Source organism: Lepidochelys olivacea, assembly GCF_965140295.1.
Source record: "Lepidochelys olivacea isolate rLepOli2 genome assembly, chromosome: 7".
Classification (NCBI taxonomy): Eukaryota; Metazoa; Chordata; order Testudines; family Cheloniidae; genus Lepidochelys; species Lepidochelys olivacea.
In genome coordinates this window covers 34648398-34660715 of record NC_140417.1, presented here as the reverse complement: position 1 = coordinate 34660715, position 12318 = coordinate 34648398, and the positions used below count along the sequence as shown (strand labels likewise).

Genomic DNA, 12318 nt, shown 5'->3' with positions numbered 1-12318 from the left:
AATCAGCACAGGAGAGAGAATGCCTTAACATCACTGTTCCTAAATTTCCCATTAATTTTCCTGATAGGAATGTAATGAGAAAGCAATTCACTTATTTCAATAATCCTCTATTTTATGCTGCAGTTTACGAAAAATGCATGATGTAGTTAATATTATGGAAAGAACACAAACCTCACTTAATCTTATTTCTTTGGCAAGGTCCTTGATAAGTTGTGCTGGTTTAAAATGTTCCGGGAGTTCATCTTCATGGTCGGCTAGAGCCTAAAACAAAACACAGCCACTGTGCTGTTTTCACGCCCTTAATATTATTCTCACACACAATCAAAAGACTTGTCAACTGACCCATCTATATTTTTTCTATTTGTTCAGCTCAAGTAACACAAACAACATTAGATGATTCAGTTCAACTAAGAGACAAATATGTTGTTACCCTGTCAGTGTGTTATTTCTGCTCCCTATGGATAACTACTTATAAAATCAATAGTTCTTTTCAGATAGCATGTGTGATTTTACAACTGGAGCACTTCCTTTCTTTCCTCCCTCTGTGCCTTCTTTTGATAAGTTCATTTCCTACAGCTTCACCCAGAAGACTGGGTAGAGAACATCTCAGAAGAGTATCTTAATTGAGGATAATAGGTGAATCCCTTGCTGCCAGAGTGAGTTGGGAGCTAATGAAATTTGTACTCGCATGCCATGTTATAACATCCCAAGCTCTAATGTCAATAACTGCACCAGACCCCTATAAATTATTACTTGTTTGCACTTTTTTTATCCCACTATTTCATATCTGCTTACCAGGTTGACCAGTGGTTCTCAACCAGGGGTACACATACCCCTGAGGGTACTCAGAGGTCTTCCAGGGGGTACTCAACTCATCTAGATCAGTGTTTCTCAACCTGGGGGTTGCAGTTCCTGGGGGGTCATGGGACAGGTTTAGAGGGATCACAAGTGCAGGGCTGACATTAGGGGGTGGCGAGCAGGTCAATTCCCAGGACCCTGCACCACAGGGACCCCACAAAGCTAAGTTGCAAGCTTCAGCCCTGCCGCCCGGGGCTCAGGTTTCAGAGTAAGTACAATATTTATATTCCAATTGATTTATTTTATACTTATACAGTAAAAAACGAGAAAGTCAGCAATTTCTCAGTAATAGCGTGCTGTGACACTTCTGTATTTTTATGTCTGATTTTGTAAGCAAGTAGTTTTTAAGTGAGGTGAAACCTGGGGGTACGCAAGACAAATCAGATTCCTGAAAGGGGTACAGTAGTCTGGAAAGTTTGAGAGCCACTTTGGTAGACAAGTAAATAGGGTGACAGTGAGGAGAGAACTTCCAAACCAGAGTCCGCTCTGACACCCAGAGGACATGGACTGCAGGTTACTAAGGACCAAAGTTTGAGCTCGGCATTAACCAGTCTTCCATTGCTGTGGGCTGATTGGATGCAAATAAGGCACAGACATCTAACTGATCTAAATTCTATGTACAAACTTGTGCCCTCCGTTGCTCACGCCCTGCCAGAACAGAATCCAGTGTCTGAAAATCTGACCCTACATCTGTCAATCCCTGCTGCAGGTTCCCTAATTGTGACCCTACAGGTATGCTGTGATGTACTTGGAAATTCAGCAGCTAATCTTAAGAGACATGGAACAAGTAAATCAATTCTATGTAGGAACAATTATGAAACAGTCACACTTTATATTAAGGTTCCAAATAGCTCATAAAGGATAAATCAATGAGTAAATGACAGCTTCATAAGTTAATGAATTATTATAGAATCCAACAGATCAAAGGGTGGCTTATTACTCTGGCTTAAAACCATTAATAACATCTATTGATATGCTTATAAGCACCTATACTACTCATGGCTGTGACATGCTTATGACATCAATTAATCATTCATTAACCCTTTATAAACTATTTATAGATGGAAACAATATTAAGTGTGACCCATGAAATCATAACTGAACTTTAATGAGTTGCAGCAATATAAGTGAGGCGGAGTTGCTCTGACAATATGCATTCCTGATTACAATTCCTGTTGCTTTTCTTAGTTAGAAGCAAGAAGCCAAAGCAGAAGAAAACAAAAACTGACTGGAGCTAGAAATGCCATTTTTCTCTGGATTGACCCGCTCCCTTCTTCTTTTCAGTTTGCATCTTTCTAAACGTTTGTCCTTGTGGGGACCACCAGAACGTGTGCACAACCTTATCTCTCTCAGAAGAGGTGTGCCCTTCCCCTTGAAGTTCCCACCTGTTGAGACGACTTCCACAGACAGACAGGATCATTTGTAGTAGCCTCTTCCGAGACATTTGTAACTGCAGTACAAGTCTGCAGTGGCTGTAGGCACCACTCGCTCATAAACTCTCCTCCTGACAAGTTTTCAGCATGGCAGATATCTTTAACTCCTACACTAAAAGAAGGTACCAGGCCAGATGTTTATCTGGTGTAAATGGGAGTATCACCATTGACTTCAATGGAGCTGCTCTGATTTACGGCAACCAAGAAAAGATGTCAGAAAGTGTCGAGTAGTGTTTACATCGATGTATTTCTGACCCTATCCTCAAGAGTTACATCAAGGAAAAAAATGCATAAAATTAAAAACCAAAAGGAATTAGACTGATTAAAAGAAGAAAATAGTGATTACTGGGATCACTCATAATGGGGCTCCCCTTTAAAAACGGTGTCTCTTAGAAACTAAAGGTCAGAGGATTGGTGATGGAATATGGTGCCTTTTTCTTCTATATACGGTTCAACTATATACCAGGTCAGTAGTTTATGAAAGTTATGTCCATTTGACATTTGTTGGGTGGCCTGTGAGCAATGACTGGTGGTGTTAGTTCTGCTCAGCAGACTTCATCACAACACCATCAGCACAAGTGACGCACAGTTGGCAGACTCATCAGAAAAGCCAAGGACTGACTGGGTATGGAGACCCAACTAGCCTTGTACCTCTGCAAATGGTTCCACTCAATTAGGGCTGAGCTACACTGGATGAGCAGACCATACCATTTGAGGAAACTTGCAGGGCTAGTGTTTCTATTGCTCCTGTTTTGTGATTGAACAGCGGAGTTCTGCCTCCTCGCTAAAGCTCCTGTCCTCTCACTTAACACGGGTGTAAATCAAGAGTAACTTCACAGAGGCCAGTTGAGCTACAACTGGTGTATTTGAGAGGAAATTCGGGCCTGCAAGGTCTCCAATCTTTTGAAGTCTTCTCTAGCTCCAAGGTGTGCAGCTTGTTGTCAATTCATCTTGGTTTTCAAGAAGCAGGGACACTTTTATGCACATAATTATATGCCTGACTTTTAGTATCTCAGGCTACCAGCTGCTCCACTAATAATATATGCCCCTATCTCCCTCTCTCCAAGAAACTAGGATTACTGATTTTGCTACATGGATGCTATTTTTGTTCTTCTGTCCTATTCTTTGTTCTTGCTACAACACAAAGCAATGAAACAGGATATTTAAAAAAAAAAAAAAAAAGACATTTTCCTACCTGTTTTTTAGTCCACGACCTGAAAGCACCATTAAGAATTTTTGCCCCTTGGACTAAATGAGAAGGAGGCTGCTGCCCAGCTTTGTGCAAACCTAAGCAAAGGAAATATTCAATAATATTCAACCATGGTGGCCAATTTTCTATTTAAAATTCTTTACTAAAAAATGTCTATCTGTGCACTGAGGTGGGAGGTGAGGGGGTATTTGGAGCCACAAACACTGGTCTTAGGACACAAATGTTTGTGGTTTACCTTAGTGCTCAGACTCTCATTGACTTTGGCGGACTTTAAATCAGGCCCTTACTTTGTATATCTGCTGCTCTCTTTTATTTCTGCTAAAATTAAATGATACTGGTCACTCTGAATAAAAAAACTGGTATCTAAAATACTTCATTAAAGAGGGCTGCCACAGATTAGATGCCTATAACATAACACACTGCTTTCATCAGGCAAACAATTTATCTGTTGTTTTGGAGATATAAGGTATCCCAAATAATTCTGCTCATTATAGTTTTGTTCATAGCTAAGTCAAAAGGAGACCCCGTTGAAGCCCACATGCAAATGAAACTTTGGTCTTACTTATTTAAATTATATCCATTTATTTTATTTATTTAAAAAAGATCTCTGAGTTTCTCTCTTGCCAGATGATGCTGTGACAAGAAATTAAGATGAAGAGCAAAATAATTACAGTAAATAAAACGTGTGTGTGGTATCTATGTATATAATGTGTCTGTTAACTTTGAAGCAATCCAGTTCAGCAGCTCTTGTGCTCCCAGAAAACTTTACTTTTCAGCATCTGTGAAGGTCACATTGACATTACCAAGTGACCGGATTCTGCTGCCCTTACAACCAGGTAATTAGCAACTTGTTGAAGTAGTTGTTCTGTTAAAATCAATGGAGCACTTGAGAAATGAGTCACTACTCAATCTAAGGTCGGCAGAATTTGGCAGAGCATAGGGCATGACTGCAAATCTGGCACTCAGACTCTCTGGAAAAGCGATACTACCTTACAATGCCGTTGCCCTGTGATACAACTCAGCTCTGTCTTCAACTCTGCTAAACTGTTTAGGGGCTTTAGCATAGATAAGAGACAGAGAGAGGCTCCTCTCTGCACTACAAAATGTAATAATCCCTTTAAATGATTTGGGGGGAAATTACTGTATTATAAGATGGTGACCTGACATGGTTGTACTAGTAGGTCAGTACTTTCCAAATTTGTATATGTTCTTTTTACCCTACACACCAGCTAAGCACATTTATCTTTACCTTCTGTTGGTATCTTAGGTAAAATGCAAAGACTTGATTCTGCTAGATCAAGAACTGGTGATTTTGGCCTCTGTCCATCTTTTGGCTTGCACATCAACGGAAAATAATGATAACTCTATCCTCACATAACCACAGCTGAGAAAACAGAGTGCATGGAACAGTGTTCTACCTTTGAATGTCTCCAGCAGATGCTTTCCCATATACCAACATGCTGTTTCAAAATTTGGAAACTGGGTTAAGCTGACAATTTTCAACCGCCTTTCCACTTCGTACGCTCTGTGATACAAAGCGAGAATGCACTTTAAGTGTAACGGACTGCAAGCAGCATTACAAGTGAAAAAAACGTATAGCTCATTGACACATTAGAATGCAAACGTCTTATGGATTTATTTCCCAGATTTGTATTTTTTAATCAACTAGGCTGGAATCAATCCTAAAACACAACATTAAAATAACACAAGTAAAAAGAAACAGTAAATTAAGGATGGAAAATGGTCTCATTGCACAATTTGTCTGACCTCAGAACAGACCTTTACTTTACACTTGGTAAGGTCTCCAGCTGGGCAGTTAGAAGGCCATATTCAGAAGGGTGCACAGTGTGTTGTAAGGTACATCTCCCACAGTAATGTAACATATCTCTTTTCTTCTGGTGCCCTCGTGCGTAAATTAAAACAACGTACTGTATGTCTACACTGCAACCAAGGAGTATGTATGCAGCATGTGTAGACATACCTAGCTAGCTCATAAACTGATAACAGTGAAGCCATGGCAGCACACACTTCACAGCAGGCTGTGACAAGCCCACTTGGAGCCCTGGGTAATTACTCGGGCAGCTAGCCCACATTGAAGTCCATGATGTGGTGGCCTCATCGCTATTGGAATGTGAACTAGCTGGATCGGTAGCATAGTTGAGGGTAAATATGGCTAAAGAGAGTTTACCCACTTACTTCTTGTTTGGGGAACATGGAGTTTAGTTTAGGTTAATTCACCCACTTCTTTTTTTTACCAATACACCACTGAGCCAGATTGGAGCTACCCTGGATGTGTCTACACATGCTGCAATTCACCCAACAATCAAAGTGCAGACACACCCTTAGATACCCTTGCATTTAATTAGATTGAGGGTAAATAATGTCTTGAGGAGTCTAAGTATAAATGAGTTTAAGGAAGCGGAAGTGTCTAACTTTTGCATTGCTTCTAATTTGGCCCATAACATACATGGGGACATAAATATTAAATATTCAAGCTAATTCTTAAAAGAGAGTATGGCTCAATTCATGGTCTGTTTGACCTGTAAAGGAAATCTTAAGTTCCTTACAACTAAAATTAGCCCTGAACCAAAATTTCAGACTCCAAATCAACAAGTGATTCCAAATACAGAACCTCAATCTGAAATCAAAGTACAGATAAAATTGATAAGGAAAAGCTGAAAACACAAAGTACCTCATCTGCATTTCAACACTTAGGCTATGTAGAAAATGTCCCGCAAATGCTAGGCAGTCTACAGGTGTGAGAGTTGCATAAATCCAACCTGTGAAAGACAGAGAAATAAAAGAGACACTTTGAGTAAAACCTGGAATTGTTATCACTGATAACTTGTAACAGCATGCTGCTGCAGTCCATGTAGTATCTTACTTCCTGTGTGGCCATCCAGATCATGGGCCCATTCCAGCCCTTTTAGTAAGCAAGGGTTATTCTGTTGTAGTAAATAGAGTTGCACGTACTTAAATCAGGGCTGAATTAGCCCCCGCTGTTTACATTGTACATAAGGGCCTGATCCTGTAACATGCGGAGCACCTTCATCTCCCATGGGAGTCTTGCTAATTCACTTGCAGCAAGATCAGAGAGAGAGAGAGAGAAGATGTTGCACAGATCAGTCAGAGAGCGACTGTTTTATTGTTACTCTGAAAAACAGCAGGAACAGAACAGTACCTGTTTTCAGACCATCAAGTGTAAAAAACCCCAAGTGTTGACAACTCCTGATAAGGGCTTCAAGCGTGGTGCTATGAACAGGTGTTTTCCAAATATTTTATTTTCATACCAAAAAGCTGCTCCCAATTGAACCCCCTCACATAGGGATCCTGTAAACTGCTCAGTGTTTACTCCGCCAGACAGTTTCACATATGGTCATCAGAAAAACGTCTACTTTCTACTTTTTTATGGTCAAAGCAAAAAATTCAAGTGCGTAATTAATTCTGACTACACACAGAGAAAGAAATGGGTGCTCTGGATGCTGCCTGTAAAGCATGAGTACCAGGATAAATATTATTAATAACTGTTTGTCTTACTGCAGCACCGAGACATGCCAACTCAAATAGGAGCCCCATTGTTCGAGGCACTGTATAAACAGAGAGAGAGAATCCCTGCCCCAAAGAGCTGACTGTCTAAAGGGGTGGAGGGGAAACTGAGGCATGGGGAGGGAAAGAGGCACAAACAGGTCTGAGGTAGAGCCATGAGTAGAATCCAGATCTCATGAAACCCAGTGCAGTGTCCCATCCACTGGACCGTGCTACTTCTCATCAGGCTGCATCTCTATAAAGATGCCGGTGCTGAGAATATGGGGGTTGAAAAAGCAAAATCTACCATCCACAATCTGCAGCTAGGGTTTGAATGTATAGTGCAGCATTCAGGCAACTGCTTCTCCAGTCTATGGGCTGGAGTGGAACAATGGCCAGAGACACAGACCCTTAGCTCCCCAGTATCATAGGAAAACAAAGACTCTGAAAAGGACTTAGGAGTCTAAGGGTGTGTCTACACTGCCATAAGAGACCGACGGCAATGGTGGCTGACTCAGGCTCGCAGGGCTTAAAATTGCAGTGTAGACATTCATGCTTAGGCTGGCACCTGGCCTCTGAGACCCCACGAGGGGACTAGGTCTCAGAACCAGGGCTCTAGCCATAGGCCAGGGCTGGAGCACCCATGGGGAGAAAATGGTGGGTGCAGAGCACCCACTGGCAGCCCCCCTGTCAGAACTTCCCACAACACCTCCTGCCTGCCAGTGTCCCACCAATTAGCACCTCGGGGGAGGGGGCGGAATTGGGCGGGGAGAGGCGTGGAGCGGGGGCAGGAAGAGGCAGGGTGGGACCTTGGGGGAAGGGAGAAGTGGGGGTGGGGCCTGGGGCAGAGCCACGGGTCAACACATTGTAAAGTTGGCGCCTGTGGTTCCAGCCCAAGCCTGAAAGTCTGCATTGCAATTTTTAGCCCCGCAACGCCAAGACAGCAGACTCAGGCTCTGAGACTCGGTGCCGCAGGGTTTTTACTGCAATGCAGACATACCCCAGTGGCCAAGCAACTCAGCATGAGCTCCCAAATACAATGCTGTGCCAACAAGGGCTTATGGGAACCCGGAATGTATAAACAGGGGGGTAGTGAGGAGGAGTACAGAGGCGATTTTACCTCTGTAGACAGCGTTGGTGAGACCAATATTGGAATACTGAGTACAGTTCAGTGTCCACATTACAAAGGACGTTGAACAATTGGAGATGGTGCAGAAAAGAGCCCCCAAAATCATTTGAGGGCTGGAGAAAGGGCCTTGCAGTGAAGGACTTTCAGCATGCGATCTGTTTCGCTTCTCAAAAAGAAGATGGACAGGTGACTTGATGACAGTATATAACTAAGTACTTGCACAGGGAGAAAACACAAGGTACTAAAGGGTTCTTTACTCTAGTGCAGAATGGTGGAACAAAAACCAGGGGCTGGACACAGAAGCCAGACCAATTCAAATTAGAAATAAGGCACCAATTTTTAATAGTGAGGGTGATCATCTGCTGGAACATTCTACAAAGGGAAGGGAGGGATTTTGCATTTTTTCATATCTTCATGTCAAGACTTGGCGCCTTTCTGGAAGACATACTTTAGCCGAACACATGACTGGGCTCAATACAGAGGTGACTGGGGGAAATGTAACAGTCTGTGCTATACAGAAGGTCAGCCTGGATGATCTGATGTTCCCTTCTGGCCTTCATAAACTCTCTGAATCTATTACTATTCTCTTGAATCAGTTCTGGTGTCTTAATTCATGACAGAATGCCATGCAACTCGTTTTAGGATGTCTCAAATGTGTAATACAAATATTAACATTATATATATTATATTAAAAAATTTTCTTCAGAGCTGCTAGGTGGTTTTATAGAAATTCTTATTAATGAAATTAAGGCCTCTAAATATCTCTGTTCAATCTGAATATTTCTGTTTCACAGAACGGTCCAAATTAGTGATGGAAGAAACTTAATAGATCACTTAGTCCATCCCTGTAACAGTGCAGGATTGTCCCCTGAGGTATATTTTCTAATGCTTTGTCCAGTCCCGTTTTAAATGTCTTCCGTCACTGCCTTTGGGAGGCTTTTCAACAGATGAATAGATTTCACCCTTATAAAATGTTCATGATGTTCAGACAAAACACTCCTTTGCTTAACTCAACCCAATTACTCCTAGATCATCCTAAATAATTCCTCTCTCTCTCTCCCGGGAGTTTACTCCTTTTAAATATTGGTACAGTACAATATTCTTTGGCCAGAGTCTGCCTTCCTTTGCATCTCCACAGCACTAGGGAAGTCAGCACTATAGAAGTGGTCAACATTTTTCAAATTTCTCAGGGGGGACTGCATGCACCATGGAGGTTCTGCTTCTCGACCTGCACTCCTGATTCAGAAAAGCATGCAGAACTGCTGCCTTGAATGAGTGCGCTTTCCCAGGTGGCCCAGTGGTTCGAGTGCTAGCCATGGATTTGGGAGACCCAGGTTCAATTTCCAGCCCTGCCACAAACTCCATGTGTGTGACCTTGGGAGAGTCATGCAGCCGCTATGTCTCAGTTCCTTATTGGGAAAATACTTTCCTACCTCACAGGGGTGTTGTGAGGATAAATACTCTATAGAGCATGAGGTGGTCAGACCCTATGGTAAAGGGGGCCACACAAATACCTAAAATAGACAGACTTCCTGCACTGAGACCTCTGTTAATTCTTCTTCCTGCCCCATCCTTTTGACATGGAAGGCAAAGAGGAACATGGAGCTCGGTTAGAGCAGAATACTCGCTGAACATCATTGAAATGACAGACAAGTAATAAGGATCTCTGGTTTAAATTACGATAATATCTGCTGTTCAGTATGCACCATGTAAATGACAATAAAGCAAGGCACACAGAATCTGTGCTTCATCTGATGAGGCCAACCGAGTAAGCACACAAAATACCATTTTTCCCCAGAGAAGAGAATAATTTATAATTAGGCAAAGCTTGCATGCACAAAGCAGCACTTGTTCTTAATATTCCAGGGAATACTCTACACAGAACACCTTTAGCAACCTACTCACCTGATGGGATAAAGAGCGTTTGTCCTTGCTTAACTGTGCATTTATAACATTTATCCACTTGGTCTGCAAAAAACATCTCACTGTGATTTGCTGCTGACTGCCAGCGTTCATACAGGGAAATGTTTGCAGAGGCCGGTTTGATGAGATAAAATATCTTTTCTCCCTGAATTGAAAAAAAAGATGCAGCTAGCAACAAACATCCAAACCAAATGAAACGGCAACAGAATGGCTGTTGGACTGCATATTTTAACACACTTTAAATGAGGTTTGCTGGACGATTTTGAATAGAATCCCAGTATAGTAACATAACAGAAAACGGAATCACATACAGTCTAAGAAGTTTTTTAAAAAAGGATCATGTGTTTATATACAAACGTGTACAAAGTTCATTATTAGTAGATAATTGCTCAGACTTTGGGATCATATTAGTGACAGATGGAAAAGACCTACTGTATCAGAGTAACAGCAGAATAGAATAATACTAATAACATTTAAACTTTATAGAGAGATTTAAATTTAGAAAGTACTGCACAAACATTAACTAATTAATCCTTAAATTAGAGTGCTCTGAAAGAGAAGATTTAGACAATTTATACATTATGGGCCATATCCTTGGTGTAAACTGGCATAGCACCAATTAATGGCGCTACACTGAGTTACAACAGTTGAGGACCTGGTTACACTTTACCTTAGCCAAAGAGCTCCGAAGTGTTTCATGATGGTCTAAGAATTAAATTGGTTATTAAATGGAAGTAAAATGTAACTCCTTACTTTCAGCACGTGGTACCAAGCCGATGCCCCTCCAGAGTCTATGTGAAAATCTGTGTAGCTGTCCTTCACACATATCAGGCAGTACTTGGTCACTTTTGGTTTTGCCAGCAGAGCATCATCAGGCCAATAATTCTCCACCCAAGACAGCTTTTTAACGATGTCTGGTGGTTCTACAAAACTGGACATTCTTAACAGAGGGGATAAAAAACCTTTTTAATAATGATCAAAATAACCATCATGTACAGAAAGGAAAGGGCTGGATTCTGATCTTTTACATCAATCTGAATCTGGAGCAACTTCATACCTGTCAATGGAGTTATTCTGAATTTAGAGCAAAGTAATTAAGATCAGAACCTGATCTGGAATATTTCAGGCATAAGGAAACTATACTTTTACAATAAGCTGAAAAATGTTCACAAGCAGAAGTTGGCAGGATTTAAATCTCTTCATGAAACATGCTGATCCTTTACTGGTCTGTGGACTTATGCTGCTGGCATTATTAATGTTGTTTAATTAGCTCATGGTTTACAGTGTCAATATTGTGCTGTTTAGGGTCAGTGACTGTATGGTGGCATACAGTAGGCATGTTCCATTTTGATGTCACGGATAGGAGGAGTCCAGGTGGGCTGAGAAATTACCCCTTTTCTTGGCAAAGTGAGCTGGCCATTCTTAATACAATTAATGAGGGCTTGAGCCACTTCTGGTCTCAGTGATTTCTCAAAAACTTCAAATGAGGAGAAAGTGTTATTCAGGGAGCTCATTCAAGCACATTCAATCACAAGTTGACATGAAGAACTGAAAAAGTGACTATGTAGTGCTCGAACTAAATTAACCTTTTACTTAAACCAGGTCAATACTTAGAACAAATATTTGTTTCTCCAACACAGGGCACTTTAAAATGTCACTTAAATGAGAGCATCTGAACATCAATCTAAAATTATATGCTCCCGTTTGACAGGCATATATCATTTATGCTCACCGCCAGAGCCTGATAACATTGTTCCAGTTAAAATGGCAGGGAAAGATGGAGTGTGAGATTCAATTAAAATGTCACGGTCTTTGTTAAGAAATAAAATATTTGGTAGTTGATGTCTAAATCAGCAGCATATGAGTGATGGCTCCAGCAATCCTGAGAATAAAAGACCTCCCATCATTGTTGTCTCCTAAAAGTGAAAAGCTGTAAAATCCCTATTGAAAATACTTATAATCATTGAACTCTGAAATTACTTTAGATTCTTTATGTGGAAACAAGCTTAAATCACTAAGGGTATGTCTCCACTACGAAATTAGGTCAAATTTATAGAAGTCGATTTTTTAGAAAGCAATTTTATACAGTCGATTGTGTGTGTCCCCACACTAATGCACTAAGCGCATTAAGTCGGCGGAGTGTGTCCACAGTACCGAGGTTAGCGTCGACTTTCAGAGCATTGCACTGTGGGTAGCTATCCCACAGTTCCCGCAGACTCCACCACCCATTGGAATTCTGG

At 41.3% G+C, this 12318-nt stretch overlaps 1 protein-coding gene across 1 annotated transcript in view; it reads right to left on the bottom strand.

Moving 5' to 3' along the window:
- Positions 1-12318, bottom strand: part of PHF2 (PHD finger protein 2) — a 142851-nt gene that overhangs the window by 34360 nt on the left and 96173 nt on the right. The window contains exons 6-11 of the mRNA XM_084634049.1: positions 10832-11018; positions 10061-10223; positions 6194-6281; positions 4920-5026; positions 3487-3578; positions 172-261 (exon numbers count right to left, since the gene is read on the bottom strand). Coding sequence (XP_084490175.1) covers positions 172-261; positions 3487-3578; positions 4920-5026; positions 6194-6281; positions 10061-10223; positions 10832-11018 — 727 coding nt within the window. The remainder of the gene's footprint in view (positions 1-171; positions 262-3486; positions 3579-4919; positions 5027-6193; positions 6282-10060; positions 10224-10831; positions 11019-12318) is intronic.